Source organism: Myotis davidii, unplaced genomic scaffold, assembly GCF_000327345.1.
Source record: "Myotis davidii unplaced genomic scaffold, ASM32734v1 scaffold42, whole genome shotgun sequence".
Taxonomy (NCBI): domain Eukaryota; kingdom Metazoa; phylum Chordata; class Mammalia; order Chiroptera; family Vespertilionidae; genus Myotis; species Myotis davidii.
This window is the reverse complement of record NW_006294243.1, coordinates 2,045,964-2,064,694: the sequence shown is the minus strand read 5'-3', so window position 1 is coordinate 2,064,694 and position 18,731 is coordinate 2,045,964. Positions and strand designations below refer to the sequence as shown.

Here is an 18,731-nt window from a genome sequence, read left to right as displayed (position 1 = left end):
TTTCATTTCATTAATATCATATCTTACAGTGCTAACTCTTTGCCATCTTGAAGATTTACTATCATATATTTGTAGGATCTAGAAATCTGCAATGTTAGTGTCAGCAGCAACACTATTTTTAGTTTATTTTTCATTATTTCTTAAAACAGAGGCTTTTTAAAAGGTTTTTTTTTAATATAAAGATTGGCAACTTGAAAATGTATCTAGGTCTTTAACTTTATTTTTATACATACTATTTTAAAAGATATATCTACATTTAATTACATATTTACAGAGGAATCATTAAACTGTGACTAAAAGCTTATGAACATTGGTAGAAAAAATTATGACAGTTTGGATTTGGGTAGGTAGCATAATTTTTAAGTTTATGAAAATGTATGTTTACGTGCATATAATAATATCTGTGTGTGTTTAAAAAAACTGACTTGTGTTTCAAAAAAGTATTACCTCTAATTATAATAAAATACATCCCTTAAGTAATTATTAACTGTTATTTTAAAGTTGGCTTAATGTGGCTTTGTAGAAAGAACATAACTTCTAATATTTCAGTTTAATGCATGGAGTCATGATTTTATTGAAACTCAAAGGGAGTTTATGGTACAAGATTATTCAGGCTATCAGTTTTAAAATAAGAATTACTAAATGCAAATAGTAACTAACAGATGTTAGATATATGAATCAAAATGAGAAGTATTAATGGTGTGGCTTTTATAAAAGACACTTTGAAAGTGAGTTGTCCATGTAATTAGATGATATAAATTATTATATTTTCCAATAGCTTTGGATAACTAGTTTCTTATTTATTTTATTTTTCATAGAATCCTCTTTCAGAAGTTTCATGGGTACAGTCCTAATAAAACTGTCTTCTTTGTTCTTTCTCCAAGTTTTTACTATTTAAACTAAGAAATTCTTTTATAACATTTCCAATCTGATTGTTTCAATAGGATTTCCAATATTTATTATTATTTGGTTCACAAATTTTATCTGTTTGAAAAAAATTTGTCAAAAAATATAATCTTTTCCTCAGAAAATGTGTGATAGTTATAGCCACCACTTAATAAGACATATATTCTTATTGTATCCATAACTTTAGTGTTTCCTCCAAAATAAACAAATAATTAAATATTTTCCAAAAATAATTGTAGATGATGTGTTAAATTATGTTTAAATTAGAAAATTCTGAAGAACTAGGAAAATATTCACCATGTTAGAAAGCATGAGATAGTACACTAAGCATTTACAATGGAGTCAGAACAGAGTTCAGATACATCTCTAATCTCCTATATTCTCATATGCATTAATTTTTAATATATTTTTATTGGTTTCAAAGAGAGAGAGGGAAAGGGAGAAACATCAATGAGAGAGAATCCTTAATCAGCTGCCTCCTGAACACCCTCCACTGGGGATTTAGCCCAAAACCCAGGCACATGCCCTGACCAGAATCAAAACCCTGACCTCCTGGTTCATAGGTCACACTCAAACACTGAGCTATGCCGGATGGGCTGAATTAAAGTTTTTAAATTATATGCATCAAAGTGTTCTTGTGAAGATTGTAGAAAATGTATGTAAAGTATCTTGGATAATTACCATCATCAACACATGGTGGTATTATTAATAGCCATTCTCATCATTATAATTATAAAATACTGTGAAATCCTCAAAGGCAGAAATCCATGATTTATTTCTGTCTTCTTTCCTTAAAGCAAATTTTGAGATGGGAATTTTTTGCAAGTATACGATTCAAAGAGATTTCAATTAATTCAGTTTTTTTGGTGTGTGTGTGTGTGTGTGTTTAAATTCCACATATAAGTGAAATCACAAAATATTTATCTTTATCTGACTTATAATCCTGATATATAAAAACCCTGGTTCCATCACGACCAGAGGTTTGACCAACTGGAAGTCAGTCCTGCAGTCAGTGCTGGGTTGCCGAGGTGACTCAGCACTGACTACTACAGCAGCAGGTGCGGTGACCCAGCACTGGCTGCTGAGGGGGCTACGAATCAGGCCCAGAGAGAGGCCTGAAGAGAGAAGCAGGGACTGATCTATAGCCTCTGTGGCAGCTGTTTATCAGCACTTGCCTCTCTTTTCTCTCTGGGCCTGGCCAGTAGGAACCAAATTGGTCAGCAGTGGAGGGCAGTTGGAAGCAAGATCAGGCTGGCAGAGGAGGGTAGTTGGGGATGACCAGGCCAACAGGGGAGGGCAGTTGGGGGTGACCAGGCCAGCAGGGGAGGGCAGTTGGGGGCAATCTGGCTGGCAGGGGAGCAGTTAGGGGGTGATCAGGCTCGCAGGCAGAAGCTGTTAGGGGCAATCAGGCAGGCAGGCGAGTGTTTGGAAGCTAGCAGTTCCAGATTGTGAGAGGGATATCCTTCTGGGATCGGACCTAAACCAGCAGTCAAACATGCCCTGAGGGATCTCAAATTGGAGAGGGTGCAGGCTGGTCTGAGGGACACCGCCCAGTGCACGAATTTTGTGCACCGGGCCTCTAGTACTTCAAATAATGCCCTCAAGGTTTATCATCTATTTCAAAGGGCAAGCTATCCTTATTTTTTAAGGCTGAATACTTACTCTATCTGAAATATATTTTCTTTATCCATTTACCCATTGATGGACACGTAGGTGTTTCCATGTCTTGGCTAAGTAAATAATGCTGCAATAACAAAAGGATGCATATATCTTTTTGAGATAATGATTTCATTTCTTTAGGATAAATACCCAGAATGGATTTGGTGGGACATGTGATATTTCTATTTTTTCAGTTATCTTCATACTGTTTTGCATAGTGGTTTCAACAATTAACATTCTCAACAACAGTGCAGAAGGGTTTCTTATTTTTTTCACATCTTCTGCAACCCTTGTATTTCTTGTTCTTTTTGTTTGATGATAAATCATCAAAACATGTCTTAGCTGATACATCAAAGTTGTTTTGCTTTGTATTTTCCAGATGATAAGTGATGTTGCATATCTTGTTGGTCATTTGTATGTCTTCCTTGGAAAAATGTTTATTCAGTTCCCCTGCTTATTTATTTGATTTATTTATTTGCTATAAAGATGTACCCATTCTTTATATATTTTTGATATGTAAATCTTATCAGATATATGACTTGAAAATAACATTCCATTCCGGAGATTGTCTTTTGATTTTGTTAGTGCTATTCTATGTTGTGCAGAGCTTTTTAGTTCGATGAAGTCCTATATGTCATTTGGACCCCCAAATCACTCTGCCAAAACAAAACAAATTGTTAGTTGATTGGGATACTGAGCATAAACTGTGAATATCAAACATTAAGGTAACGCTGAAGAAGAGCTCTGAAAGAATGGTAGCGTCAGAATATAATACAAATAACATCCCTGATGGGTTTAAAGTCCTCATAAAAAGAGATATTTGCACTGTTAAACTTAATCAACTGAGAACCAGAAGAAATGTGGTCTGACACTAGAAATATTATTAGGAAAGAATATGAAAAGGCAATGCTGGCAGTAACAAGGAAAGACAGACTGCCATAGATGACAGAGGAAGCACTAAAAATTGTTAAAGACAGGCATGAGGCAAAAGTAAAAGATGACAAAAACAGGGCTGGAATCCTGAATGCAGTTTTTCAATAAGTATCATGTAGAGATAAAGAGAACTATTACATTAGTCAATGTAAGGAGGTAGAAGAGAACAACATAAGAAGGAAAAAGAAGTGCTCTCTACCAGGAGATTTGAAAAATTCAAACCTAGACTAATGCTGAATGACCAAGGAAGAATATTTCTTAACCAAGAGAACATAAAAGGAAGGTGGAAACAATCTACTGAAAATCTATACAGAAGAGATGAAAGGATGACAGACACCTTTGAAGAACATTCCTATATGGAAGAACCTATGATTCTAGAAACTGAAGTGAAAGCTACCCTGAAAGTATCGAGGACAAGTAAGTAAATCACTAAGGTTAGATGTGACACTGATGGGATTACTTCAAGCCATAAAGACTGAATCTGTCAATACCCTAACAAGGATATACCAACAAATATGGAAAACCAAACAATGGCCTACAGACTGAAAATATACAATGTACATCCTAATTTTCAATAAATGAGATTCCATGAAGTGCAGTCACTAAGGACCATTGCTCTGATTTTCCACAAAAGTGAAGTGATGCTCAAGGTGATGCAATGGAGGCTTCTCTTACCTTACATGGAGCAAGAAATGCTGGGCTCAACAAGGTAAAAGATATTCAAAATTTAATCACAAACATTTGCTGAATACTGGAGTGCTCCAAAGAATTCCGCAAGAATGTAAGTCTATGTTTTATAGACTACAGTAAAGCCTTTGACTGCATGGATCATGGAAACTAGGGGTTGTTCTGAAAGAAAGTGACGTGCCCCAGCACTTGATCATCTGGATACATAAACAGTGTTGCAGACAGGAAGCCACTGTCAGGATAGAATATGGAGAGACAGAGTGACTTTCTACAGGCAAATGTGTCAGACATGAATGCATTTTTATCTTTCTATTTGTTTAATCTGTACACAGAGCATATCCTGTCAAAAATGGGGCTAAATTCAGAAGAAGGAGGATTAAAATAGGTGGAAGAAATATCAATAACTTAAGATATGCAAATAACGTATTTTATTGGCATAAAGTAGCGATGATTTGAAGAAGCTTCTGATGAAAATGAAAAAAGAAAGTACCAAAGATCACTGCATTTGAACATCAAGAAAACAAACATCAGGACTGTAGAAGAAATACATGACCTTACATAGACAGTGAAGATATTGAAATTCTTGAAGATTTTGCTTGTCCTGGTTCAGTCATTAATTTAAATGAAGACTGTAGTCATGCATTTAAGAGAAAGCTGAGACTTGAAGGGCAGCAATGGATGAATTAGGAAAAATCAAGAGAAAAGATGTGTCATTGGAGACAAAAGCTAAGGTCATTTACACTCTTGTATCCCCAGTTGCTATGTTGTTTGGGTGCCAAAGCTGAACAGTGAAGATGGCTAATAGGAAAACAATTGATTCATTTGAAATATGGTGTTGGAGGAGAGCTCTAAGAGACCCTGGGCCTCCAGGTAGGTGAATAAGTGTGTTCTAGAGCAAATTAAACCTGAAACATTGCTGGAGGTAAAAATTACAAAAAAGAAAAAGAAAAAGCTGTCCTACTTTGGGCACCTAATAAAAAGGCATGGTTCTATGGGAAAACAACAAACAAACAGCATTGCTTGGAAAAAATGAGGCAGCAGGAAAAGAGGAACAACAAATATGAGAGAGATTCACTCCATAAAAGAAGCAATGGGCAGGAGTCTACAGGAGCTACGCAGGGCTATTAAGGATAAGGTATTGTAGACATCACTCATTCATAGGGTCACCAGGAGTTGACTTAATGACATGGAACACCAACAGTCACACGTTTATTTTTGTTTATGTTGCCTTTGCTTTTGGTATTAAATCCAAAAAAAATATTGTCAAGATCGATATCAAGGAGCTTGCTGTCTATGTTTTCTCCTCGTAGTTTGATAGCTTCAGATCTTACATTCAACTCTGTCATTCATTTTGAGATAACTGTTGTGTATTGTATTAGATAGAGATCCAGCTTTTTTTTTTTTGCAGTTTTAGCAGCATCATTTATTTAAGAAATTGTCTTTTCTCCATTGTGTATTCTTGACTCCTTATTCAAAAATTAATTGACCACTTGTGCTTGGGTTTATTTTGAGGTTCTTTATTCTTTTCCATTGATCTATATACCTGTATTTATGCCAATATCATACTGGTTTAATTACTATAGATTTGTAATATAGTTTGGAACCAGAAAATGTAATCCATCTAGATATTTTTCTTCTTCCTAAAAATTTCTAGGTTATTCAGAGTCTTTGTGGTTCAATGAAAATGTTAGGATTATTGTTTTGTTTCTTGGAAAAATGTCATTAAATTTTTTATAGGGATTGCATTGAATCTGTAGATGGGTTTGGGTCATATGGGTATTTTAACAATATTAATTTTTGAATTTATAAGCATTGAATTAAATATATTTCAATTTATGTGTCTTCTTTAATGTTTTTCATCAATGTCTTACAGTTTTCAGTGTACATATCTTTCACCTATGATCAAATTTTTCTCTTTTTGATTAAGTTGTAAATGGGGGGGGTTTCTTGATTTATTTTTCTGATAGTTTGCTGCTACTGTATAGAAATGTATTCATTTTGTATATTTATTCTGTAGTCTGCAACTTTACTAAATTCACATATTAGTTCTAACAGTTTGTATTTGGGGGAAGTGTGGGGGTAAAGTCTTTAGGGTTTTCTATATGTACCATGATATCTATAAATAGTGAGTTTTCCTTTTTTCCTTTCTAATTTGGGTGCTCTTTATTTACTTTTCCTGCTTAAGTTCTCTGGCTAAGACATCAAGTTCAATATTGAATAAAAGAGGTCAGAGATGGGGTGGGAGTAGGGTAAATAAGTGAATGTGGTCAAAAGGTATTAACTTCCAGTTATAAAATAAAAACTCCTGAGATGTAATGTACAACATGATTACTATAGTTAACAAGACTGCATTGTATATCTCAAAATTGCTAACAGTAATTTTTAAAGTTCTCATCATACACTGTAAATATAACTATGTGAGGCTACGAATGTTAACTAATCTTATTGGGGTAATCATTTTGCAATATATGCATATGTCAAATCATTATCTTGTACACCTTAAGCTAATACAGCATTACATGTTAATTGTATATTAATAAAACTATGGGAAAAAATGAGAGAACTATCAATAATAACATTTAGGGGGATGAGAAAAGCAGGAGAGACAAAGGGGAAAAGCTTTAAGTGGTCTCAGGCAACAACTGTGTCACAATGGTGGCCCTACTGCAAAAGTATCATTCCAGGTACCTCAGGGGAAAAAGCTGTTCCAATAGCTCAAGGACAGTTCTCCAAACATTAGCAAGTATGAGTCATTAGCAGCAGATCAGGGCCACAGGAACTGCTATATATCAGGGACTCCTATGATGACTCAACAAATTACTTTTTTAGTGCATGTCTAGAAAAGTGTATATCCTGCCTAGTTAAGCAGGATAGAATTAAAGTCTATTTGTCATCCCTTCAAATCTTCTGAGTGAGTGCATGTTGGTTCTTTTGGTACCTTATAGAAGTTAGCACATGTTTATGCACAGAATGGGTGTTAAACATAAACTGCTTGATTTATTTAATTCACAAAATATGTAGTATTTTCTTAATTTTTCTAACTATATGTGTGTTTACATCCAATAGGCCAGAACCTGTTTTGTGGACAAAGGACGGTGGAGAATTACCAGATCCTGATCGGATGGTTGTGAGTGGTAGAGAGCTAAATATTCTTTTCCTGAACAAAACGGATAACGGTACATATCGATGTGAAGCCACCAACACCATTGGCCAAAGCAGTGCAGAGTATGTTCTCATTGTACATGGTAAGTACCTTTTGGACATCATCATATGTGAAATAATGAATCCCTTGGAAAATTATTTAAAGTTTTCAAAGTCTTTAGAATAATACACAAAATTAAATAGGTTTTTCTTTTTCTTTCAGAGGGTCTCATAAGTGTAAATATCTCCAAGATTCACTTTTAACGTGTTCCGAGTCAAACTAATAAAATAAAATTAAAAGATACACTAAAAATAAAAATTAATTTTGTGATAAGTCTTCCTTATTACAAATATATTGTGTAATTTTGTGTGGTGACTATTAAGTTATATTAATGGTTTTCTTTCAATTATACAAATAAATGCTTTTAGTTATAAATCAGAATCATAAAGATTATATTTCCCATAAGCTAATTTTGGTTGTATTGTCATTTAAATGTACTTATAATCACTGTAACTGGTTTCACAAAGAATGATAGAATGTCATTGAGATGGAGCAGAAATAGAGGTATGCAATATTAATGACAACTGTGTTAATTTCTTATGAACAATATTTAAAACACCCACAGACATTTTTTTCCACTCCACTAACCTCACAATTTGAGTATATATAACAAAATTCAGAAATAAATATTAACACACAAAATTGAAAAGTACCAGCTTTTTCCAACCTCCAAAAGCCACATTATGTTGTTTATATGTAACACTAGCATATTGTTGGATGGAGATAACTTTGATGAGGTTGAAAAATATTGCAATAAACAAAGTAAGTCAGGTTTCTTTGTTGAAGAATTTCTCAGAGCTTTTTAATATGCAGTGTATATTATGAATCTCCGACAGAGAGAAGCTATGGGGAGTGGAACATTTTCCTCATATATTTCACCAAGAAAACTTTACTAAGGCTAGTACTGTGTTCTACACATTATTACAGTATTCAAAATAAGTATTGCATAAATCATGACATTTTCATAAATCCAGTGGATCTTAGACATAATGAAGAGGGTAGGTTTATTTGATATATTTTCTCATGGACTAAATTATAGAATACTGTAAGAAGCATGAGTTAGTTACAAAAAAAGAATTTGGGGGGGGGTAAAATCTAATTCTTTGAAAATATATTTAAATTTAGGGAAACAATAATTGTATTATGTTTTTACCCAGGTATTTATTTTACTGTAATGCAGGTCAAAATTGGATAAAAATTAATATATTAAGCTAATATTGTACTTCCAAATTGCTTTAGTGTATACAATCTCTTAATTCTAAATACTACTTTGTTGTCAAAGGCAAATGAAGGTTCTCAGTGAATAGACTATCCTAGACTATCCACATACAAACATCTTGAAGGCAGAGCCGAGAGATTAATTTCTAGCATATTATGAATTGTGCATATTCCATCTTTTGAGAAAGATCAGCCTAATCAGATCAGACTGATATATTGGAATTAAATGTGGTGAATCCTTGTAGACACTCCAGCCACCTTTCTTCCAGAGAGAATGGAATCATTGAGTGTATCCTTAGAGCGTAATTTGGGAGTAGCTTTCCATTCATGCTGACCTGGCTGTGTAGATCATGCAGTCATGTAAATGAAGTTTAGTCAGATTCACCCTTACCTTTCTAAGTGTGTCTCTCACCTGAGAGTTTCTTAGGAACTGTAGGATTGTTGCACAGCATGTCACATTATGTCGAAAGCAATATGAAATTAAAAATATAGAATTAGAAGGGAGTGGCAGAAAATCATATACTTAAATAAAAAGAATGTTGTTTGTTTTTTTAAAGTAATTCAAGTGGGGAAAATTCATATGTGTTCCAAGTGTCTGTGAGCCAGCCAACAGCGTGATTTCCTAAGTAGCCAAGCTGCTTAGGTAGTTGGCGGTTGACACATTTCTAATAAATGCTTTTCTAAGCACTTTGTAAGAAGTAATTTTTGGCTTTGCTTTTTGAACTACAATTTGTCAAAAGCACCCCATAGTTAAATGTTATTCATGCTACTATATAAATGCTGTGAAGTTCAACAGTAGTTTACCCAGGATTATCGACACAAGTAATGAGAGGCTCGATGAAACAGTGAGGCCATATTACACTGTGTTTAAAAGGGCTCCAATTGGGTTCATTACAAAATAAAGGTGTTTTTTCACCCCTTTTGCACACAGAGTATAATGTTTCATTAGTCACTGGTTGTATAAATATAAAAAGCTACTCTCCCCTGTTAATGGTTTGGCTGTTTCAAAACCCTACTAAATGATGAAATTTGAGTGGCATTTCAATCTATAATGAATGCTGTCTGCATTTCGGAATGGAGTGATAAATGATCATTTGTGAGAACTTCACCCTTTTATCTTTTACTCCAAGGTTGGTTTTGCATTAGCTGTGATAATTTAATATAGCTCTAGCACAGAGGGCCTTTCAGGAGCTGAGACCTTGCCTTTGTACCACACTTGCCTAGGTTCTATTGATTCCTAACTTGATGGAGGTCTGGGCGCTTTCCTGTGAAATCATCTGCTATGTAGATGTCGTCCTAATAGCTACATTTTATTCTTCGAGTGTCAATGGAAGTTCATTATTTAAATGTTACCACATTTAATTGTTAGCAGCACTGACATTTTGTATTGTGGACACTGGAGGGTTTTATTATTTCACCTCCTAATTACACCTTTGCAAATTTCAGCATTAGAACTTTAAATGGTAATTTGAGACTGGCAGTATGAAATTCTGGGCCTCACAAATTTGAACATGCAAATACTTGTAGAATAAAATATACTTATGAAACATTTGCATTATGGAGATTCCTTTAGGAAAGAAAGTAGCATTTTTATTAACAAGCTCAGCAATGAAAAATTAATGTTAAATAAGTAGTCATAGTTCTACTATTAATTTTTGTGAGCACAGTTACTTTTGTGTTATTAGTAGGATCCTACTATTTATTTACAATGGCTGATTACTTTCATATGTATTAATTGTCTTGGATTATGATGTTGCATTGCTGTGTTTACCATTTGTAGAACTCAGATCAAGAGAAAAATTCATTCACTCACTAACTAGATATTTAGCATTTATCCACTGTGGATAAAACCACTATACAAATAAGGTGAATAGTAATCAAGAAGTGTAGAGTTTAACATGGAAAATAAATTGAGCATCCAAGTAATTATGACACAAAAATAGAAGAGCTATAGGAGAATGGCCATACAATGATGTAGATTTTCAGAGTCTGCAGGAATGAGGTCCAAGTGTCTGGAATTCTTTAAAATAGTAGCACAGGACTCATTGATTATTCATAAACTAATGGTAGGTTTCATAAATAGAAGTACCCAACACAATGTCAGGTACGTAGAGATGCACAAATTAGACTATCATTATTATCATATTAAAACTAGGGGCCCAGTGCATGAAATTTGTGCACTGGGTGTGTGTGTGGGGGGGAGTGTCCCTCAGCCTAGCCTGCCCCCTCTCATATACTGGGAGCCCTCAGGCGTTGCCCCCCATCACCCTCCAATCGCAGGATCGGCCCCTTGCGTCAGGCCTGGGCAGGGGACCCTCATTTCCCCCCATCACTGGTTCCCCACCCCCAGACCCCTCCGATTGCTGGCTATGCCCTTGCCCAGGCCTGACACCTCTGGCGGAGGTGACTGGCTCTGGCCCCTGCCCAGGCCTGATGCCACTGGCCCAGGAATCATGCCTGGGCAGGGGACCCCCAGCTTCCCGTGGTTGCAGGCTCCGCCCCTGCCCAGGCCTAATGCCTTGGCCAGAGGTGTTACGCCTTGGCAGGGGCAGAGTGAGAGATCGCGGGGAGCTGGGAGTCCCCTGCTCAGGCCTAATGCCTTGGCCAGAGGTGTTACGCCTTGGCAGGGGCAGAGTGAGAGATCGCGGGGAGCTGGGAGTCCCCTGCTCAGGCCTAATGCCTTGGCCAGAGGTGTTACGCCTTGGCAGGGGCAGAGTGAGAGATCGCGGGGAGCTGGGAGTCCCCTGCTCAGGCCTAATGCCTTGGCCAGAGGCATTAGGCCTGGGCAGGGGACCCCCAGCTTCCCGTGGTTGCAGGCTCCGCCCCTGCCCAGGCCTAACACCTCTGGCCGAGGTGTCCAGCCCAGGCAGCGGGTACCCGCAGTGGCAACAGCACTGTGATGGTGCGGGCTCCGCCCCTGCCCCCGCAGGATGCCTCTAGCCAAGGCGTCCGGCCTGGGCAGCAGGGACCCGCAGCTGCAGTGGCCCCGCAATCACAGGCTCTGCTTTAGGCCCAGGCAAGGGACCCCTAGCTCTGACCATGCCCAGCTCCCATTGCTGGCTCCACCCCTACTTCCTGCTATCACTGACCAGAGTGGCAAAGGTGCCCGATTCTCCGATCATGGCTGGGGGGCAGGGGCATGGCTCTTAGCTCCCCCCTGGGGTTCTGATCACTGATAGTGGCAGGGGGCTTCTTCCTGCTTTCCCTTTCGCCTCCCTGTATTGTGCCTACATATGCAAATTAACTGCCATCTTTGTTGGCAGTTAACTGCCATCTTAGTTGGCAGTTAATTTGCATATCACCCTGATTAGCCAATGAAAAGTGTAGCGGTGGTACGCCAATTACCATGTTTCTCTTTTATTAGTGTAGATATTATATTATTGGAATTCCTTGTTTACTCAGGTTTCCATATATCTCTTTCCACACCTTGGAATTTTTTAGCCTTTCATACTACCATCATTTTTGCCACTCATGGTGCACATGTGCGTGCTGCACAAACACAAGCATACCTGTGGAAAATCAAAGATTCTATCTTCTTAAAGGCCCCCCAACCACATAATAATTCCCTTGAGAGTCATGGTCCTTATTATAGGCAATTCATGCATTCCTTGTCTATAATTCCTCAACTGGTCAGAATTTGAAATGTGATTATTAGCACGGTGCCAATCCATGTGCAGTGTATCATATACAATTGTTATTAATGTGAATTTTTGTATTCAATTTTTCCTATTTTAAGATTAGTTAACCTATGACTAGTTTTGTGTCCATAACTCTATGTAGAAATCTTTGAACACTTTGACTGAGTATAACCAATAAGTTCAGTAACCCATTTAATCAAAATAAAAATTTGCTAAATGTTTTTGGATTAAAGATATCATAAGACTGACACGTTTGTCCTTTATTTTCTTTTTTATTAAACTGTAACTGATAGAATGCTATATTAGTTTCAGGTATACATCTTGATAACTTAATATTTGTATAAATATTGAAAACAGATCACCAAAAATTACTAGTAACCTTATGATATCAACAGCAATATCATTTCAGTACCCTGATACAAAACTTACTCAAAAGTTACACATAATTCACTGCCCATACTCTTCCCCAAATAGTACTCAAAGCATAAACTAAGTTACCCATATTGAAGAACAAGAATATTCTAAACCCTTGCTAACTAAGTAATAAAAAACTTAACAGTATAGCAAAATTAGTAATATGGTATATTGAGTAGGACAAAAGTTATAATCATCCTTCTTGTTTCTCTGTTGCAACATCAAATTGAGAAGATTTAGATAAAATATTTCCTTCCCAAGCAAAGACTATCTGGAACTGGATCTTCCAGCTTAGAGAATCTAGCAGATACCTATTTATCACGTAAGAGATGGCTGCAAAGAATTACAAATGACTGTAGGCTAATCTTACTTTCTGGTTGGAAGCAATTCAAGTGCTCCTATTCATTTGTCATCAATAGATTAAAACAATATTATTTTGAAACATATATCACCTGGGAGATTTTGAGAAAGTATCTAAGGAAAGTGTGAAACACAAATTACTATATTCCCCTTAAATCCTAAACTTATTGCTTCTCAACTTTCCCTAGAGCAATTTGTAACCACTCTTCAAAATACAAATGGAAGATGGACAAAAAGGCTGAAACTTTTTAATATCACCTCCAGTTTCAAAGCCCTCCCGGGGGTTCAGGAAGAAATCCAGTTTTACAAGTAGAAAAAAATGAGCAATGTATTTCTTTTTGTACCAGTAGCTACACTATTATGGAAGGCCCAGATTATGGAAGAGAAGCAGGGAGTCCAATTAGAGCATGTGTGGAGAACCCACTCCACCGAGGACCCTGCTCAGGGCTGTCCCAGAGGTCATAACTGCTGAGATGCACTAACTATTCCAGAAAGATTTTTATGATGTTCCCCACCTCTCTTCAAATTTTCTTTTCCTATTACCATAACAACCCTCATATGAGATTTAAAATTATTTTGCCACTGTTCTACTGGTAACTTATTCCATTACTTCATTATTTTCTACTTGTATGAATACACCTTTATAACAATTCAGTACTTCATTATCTTAATGCTTACTATTCTTATTTTGTTTCATTTTAGTATTTTTCAACTTCACTTTTTCCCACTTTTGTTTATTTATTTAATAATTCTTTATTGTTGAAAATATTACATATATTCCCCTTTTCCCCCCTTTGACCCTCTCCATCCCGTCCCCACCCCGCATCCCAAGCCTTCAGCACCCTATTGTCTGTGTCCATGGGTTATGCATATGTGCATACAAGGTCTTTGGTTGATAATCTACCACCCACCGACCCTCCACTGCCTTCCCTCTGAAATTCCGCACTCTGTTCCATGCTTCCATGTCTCTGGATCCATGCTATTCATCAGCTTATTTTCTTACTTAGATTCCACATGTGAGTGGGATCATGTGATACTTGTCTTTCTCTCACTGATTTATTTCACATAGCATGATACTATTTTGAATGAAATTAGCCACCATGCTTATTTCCAGATTTTGACTTTATTTGTTATTTCGCTTTTCTAGCAATTTTATTTTTATGAACATCTATAATAATAAAAGCATGATATGCTAATTAGACCAGACAGCTGAATGACCTTCCGGACGTCATCATGGGCGTCCTTCCAGACAAAACCGTGGGGTGGGGGGACTGAGTCAGAGGCAGTTAGGGGCAATCAGGCAGGTAGGCGAGTGGTTAGAGGTGATCAGGCAGGCAGATGGGTGGCTAGGGGAGATCAGGAAGGCAGGCAGAGTGGTTAGGGGTGATCAAGCAGGCAGGGAGGGCAGCGGTCCTGGATTGTGAGAGGGATATTCTGGATTGCGAGAGGATGCAGGCTGGGCTGAGGGGACCCCACCCCCTGTGCATGAATTTTGTGCACCAGGACTCTAGTATATAAATAATTAAAATTCTCCATACATAGTATTATCATAGTAGAAAGTGAAACACAGTAAAAAGCTTGTTTATATTTCTGTAATGCCAATAAGTTTACTGACAGTTGCTGACTTGATATCCTTAAAATGTCGCTGATGTTATGATTGCTTTGGTTATTTGTTCATGTAGCAATTGAAATGAATACTGATGAAAGATGCAATATTGCTTTTTTGTTTGTTTGTTTCCTGGATATTTTACCTCAAAATAACACACATATTGACTAAGGTTCCTCACATTTTATTGTTAGAGTAGGAAGCATTACAAAAGGAATGTTTTAGATTTTTAATTTTAAAAGTAGAAAATACTACTACTTCTAGAAATATTTATGTGCTTTAGTCTAGTGAAAGGTATCAAGCCATTAAATATTCCTTTCTATTTTTAAAGGATTGGTACAAATGCTACTTTCATTTCACTTTGCTTTTATTGTTAATAATAAATGTCAAAAATACTCAGAAAGTTGCACACCAAGATATTACAGACTCTGTCATCAAGCCAAGCGTCCAAGCTTTGTTGCTCATTTACACATCTATCTTTTCCAGAGACTAAAAGTAAATGCAAGGTCACTTTCAATTCTGGATGCAGATTCCCCATTTCAGTTGATGTGTTTACCATAGGAGAAAGCCAAACTGAGTAATAAAGGGTAGCCTTTCTTTCAGCTTAACAAACATTTCTAAGCCACCTAGTATCTTTAAAAAACAACAACAACTTAGTGTAAAAAACATAAATTGAATTGCTTTAGGGTTATTAGTATCTCATCCTAAATCTAGCAAAATAATCATTACATGTGTAGGTGAATGCAGTAATGATTATAAAACAGATTAGAAATATCATAAAGCAATATCCTAAATTCCTTTTTAAATATATTTTAAACTAGAGTTAAGCAGATATGATTATAATGCATACTTTCTTACTCTTACAGTATTTAATTCACATATTCATATTATGACTATCAGTGATTTGAAAGCTAATGAGGACTTCCACGACATTAAAATGAAAAATTGTACTCTGTACATCACAGTAAATATGTAGCTAGATTAAAAAGTTGGCAGTCGCATGCCCATGTATTATTACAGTTATCCTGGGATGAAACATTTAGACACACTGAAAGGCGACACGAATCTGTTTGCTTAGTGGTACTGGTGGGAAAGGGGCTACAGATCACTATGGAAATGAGACTGAATCTTTGCACTCAGATCTGAAATTGGGGAGCAGGACAGAGAAGCCTGGATTATGGACAGATGTACGGCCTAGTGAACATAAAAAATAATTCAGCTAGAATCTCTTCCCTCACGTGGAAATAGACTTACCAGTTGGTAAATTAATTCTGTGTACTCATAATGAGCATTTTTTTCCCTTTGGAGGAGCTCTCTTTAGAGACATAAATGGAAGTATACAGTGCAGGAAGAAAAGGACAGAAAAGACATCCACATGGAATAATAAACAGCCACTAGTGTAAGAGCCCAATGATTACTTCTCTCATCTTCAGTTGAGAGTTTCCAGACACTACACCAGTTGGATGAGTCTGAAAACAGTACCTTTTTAATGTCTGAGATAAAACACATCATTCCTGGACATGAATAAACAGGGATAGCTGTGATGCCAGTGGGAAGGGGCACCTCTGACTGCAGGAACGTACTGCTGCTCTGCAGAGAAAAGTAGAATGGGATCGAAGAGTGGAGCCAGGGGCACTGTTTTCATTAGAAAACGTTTTAAAAGGTATATATGTACAAGCATACTCAGCAGAGATTAGGCTTGATTCCACGTCTTTGTTTTAAGATGAGCATGAAGTGGATAGATTAGGTTTTCACCTTTCAGAGTGAGGATTCTGTTCACTGGTAGCACTCTGTGGAAAATGTTTCTGTGACAGTCAGATGGGCCACTGGCTCAAAAACCCAGGAGAAAAATTCACATTCCTGTCTAAAGGCAGGAAAGATTCTACTACTTAACAACTTCAACATTTTAAATAACTTGTCTTTCTCTATTTAATGTGCAATTGAGGCTATATTGTAACTCTATAAAAATGTATGGAGCTCTTCTATGGACATAATATGCATCCATTCATTAGAGAATTAAAGCAATGTGCAGTGGATCATGGGGGAAATTGTGGGTATTTGTCTTCAGAAGCAAAGGCATACCTAACTAGAAGATACAAATTTTACAGAAACATTGCTTTGTAGCTTCTTACAATGTAGCTTTCACAAACACTATAATAATATATATCATGGATTATTCCAGAATCTAAGATTTATCTTTAATTCCTCTCTACCTTTCTCTCCAATTCATCAGCACAGTCTTTTGACACTGTTGCCAAACCATGCCCAATTATGTCCACTGTCCACCATCATCTCCAGCCTAGACTATAGAAACATTATTTAGTGGGTTCCCTGCTTCCATGCTTCTCTCTCTCCAATCTATTTCCCACATAGATAAAGTATACACACTTTTTAAATGCATATCCCTTTGTCTTTCCCCCATTAAAATGTCTCCAAATCCATTTCATCATACTTAGTATAAAATCCAAGTCCTTACCCTAGTGTACCAAATCCAACATAACATGATACCAACCTACATCTGTGACATTTCATCATTCTCCATGCAATCACTTCTGTTTCCCTTGTTGCTGTGGCAGTCCAGCAGTGACTGCCACTGCTGTGGGTGCAGTGACCCAGCACTGACTGCTGAGGGGGTTGCAGATCAGGCCAGGATAGAGAGAAACCCACAGATAAAGGCAGGGTCTGATCTGTAGCCTCCATGGCAGCTATTGATCAGCACTTGCCTCTTTCTCTCTGGGCCTGGCCAGCAGCCCGCCTCTGTTTCTCTCCCGGCCTCTGCAAAGGCTGCTGATCAGGCCCTCCTCTCTGATCAGGCCTGGTGATAGGCTTGGAGACGCTGACTGGCATAAAAATCAACCAATCAGAACCAAGTCTGGGTGAACTGGGTGAGCCAATGGCTGCCTAGGAGGAGGAGCTTTTGATGTTAACTGGCATAGAAACTGACCAATCAGAAACCTAATCTGGGTGAACTGCGAAGGCAGAACCTAAGGTGGGGGCTGAGGAGCGGTTTTAGGGGCAATAGCTGTTTGGTGTAAGGTATAAGAAAGCGGTTCAATTTTTTAATGACCAGTTTGGCAGTATAGTGCATATGGCTGGCTATCAGTCCAGATATAGGGATTATGTGTTTTTGTCTGTCAAGAGCATTTCCTCCTGTTGAAAAAGGCTTTTCTCCCCTATTTGAGCAATCCTATCCTATATAATCTATACTACTAAAAGGGTAATATGCTAATTAGACCAGGTCAACCAGCCATCTTCCGGAAGTACGACTTCCTTCTGGACAAAGCCATGGTGGTGGGGGCCAAGGCAGAGGCAGTTAGGGGTAATCAGGCCAGCAGGGGAGGGCCATTGGGGGCGAGATAAGGCCGGCAGGGGAAAGCAGTTATGGGTGATCAGGCCAGCAGGGTAGAGCAGTTGGAGGCAAAATAAGGTCCACAGGGGGTTAGAGGCAATCAGGCTGGCAGGGAAGGCAGTTGGGAGTGATATGAGGCTGGCAGGGGAGGGCTGTTGAGGCAACCAGGCCAACAGGGGAGAGCAGCTGAGAGCAAGATCAGGCCAGCAGGGGAGGGCAGTTAGGGATGACCATGCGGGCAGGCAGAGAGGTTAGGGGTGATCAGGCAGGCAGGCAGAGGCAGTTAGGGGTGCTGAGGCAGGTGAGTGGTTAGGAGTCAGTGGTCCCAGATTGTAAGAGAGATGCCCGACTGCTGGTTTAGGCCCGATCCCTATAGGCTGGGCTGAGGGAACGCCCCCCCCCCCCCCCAATGAATGAATTTCATGCACCAGGCCACTAGTATATTCATGCATTCATGTGTAGAGATTACATGCACACATATGTATCTGTATGAATTAATATATTCTATGTTCACCCAGTAGGTTATGATTTCCTTGAAAGCAGAGATATTATACATCTTGTTTATCTCTGTATCTCTAGCTCTTAGAGATACATGCCTGCTAAATAGCAGGCAAACAATCAATATTTGCTTAATAATTAAATTTCTTTGTTTCTCAGTCTCTCTCTTTTCAACAGAAGAAAAAAAATATATATGTATGCATGTTTACATACATTTATGCATATGCACATACCCATATCCAATTACATATATATATATAT

The 18,731-nt window shown here is 37.6% G+C and overlaps 1 protein-coding gene across 2 annotated transcripts in view; it reads left to right on the top strand.

The window, feature by feature from the left end:
• Nucleotides 1-18,731, top strand: part of CADM2 (cell adhesion molecule 2) — a 1,222,723-nt gene that overhangs the window by 1,107,361 nt on the left and 96,631 nt on the right. For both annotated transcript variants that reach the window (XM_006768264.2, XM_006768263.2), the window contains exon 7: nucleotides 7,252-7,430. In XM_006768264.2, the coding sequence (XP_006768327.1) occupies nucleotides 7,252-7,430 (179 nt within the window). The remainder of the gene's footprint in view (nucleotides 1-7,251; nucleotides 7,431-18,731) is intronic.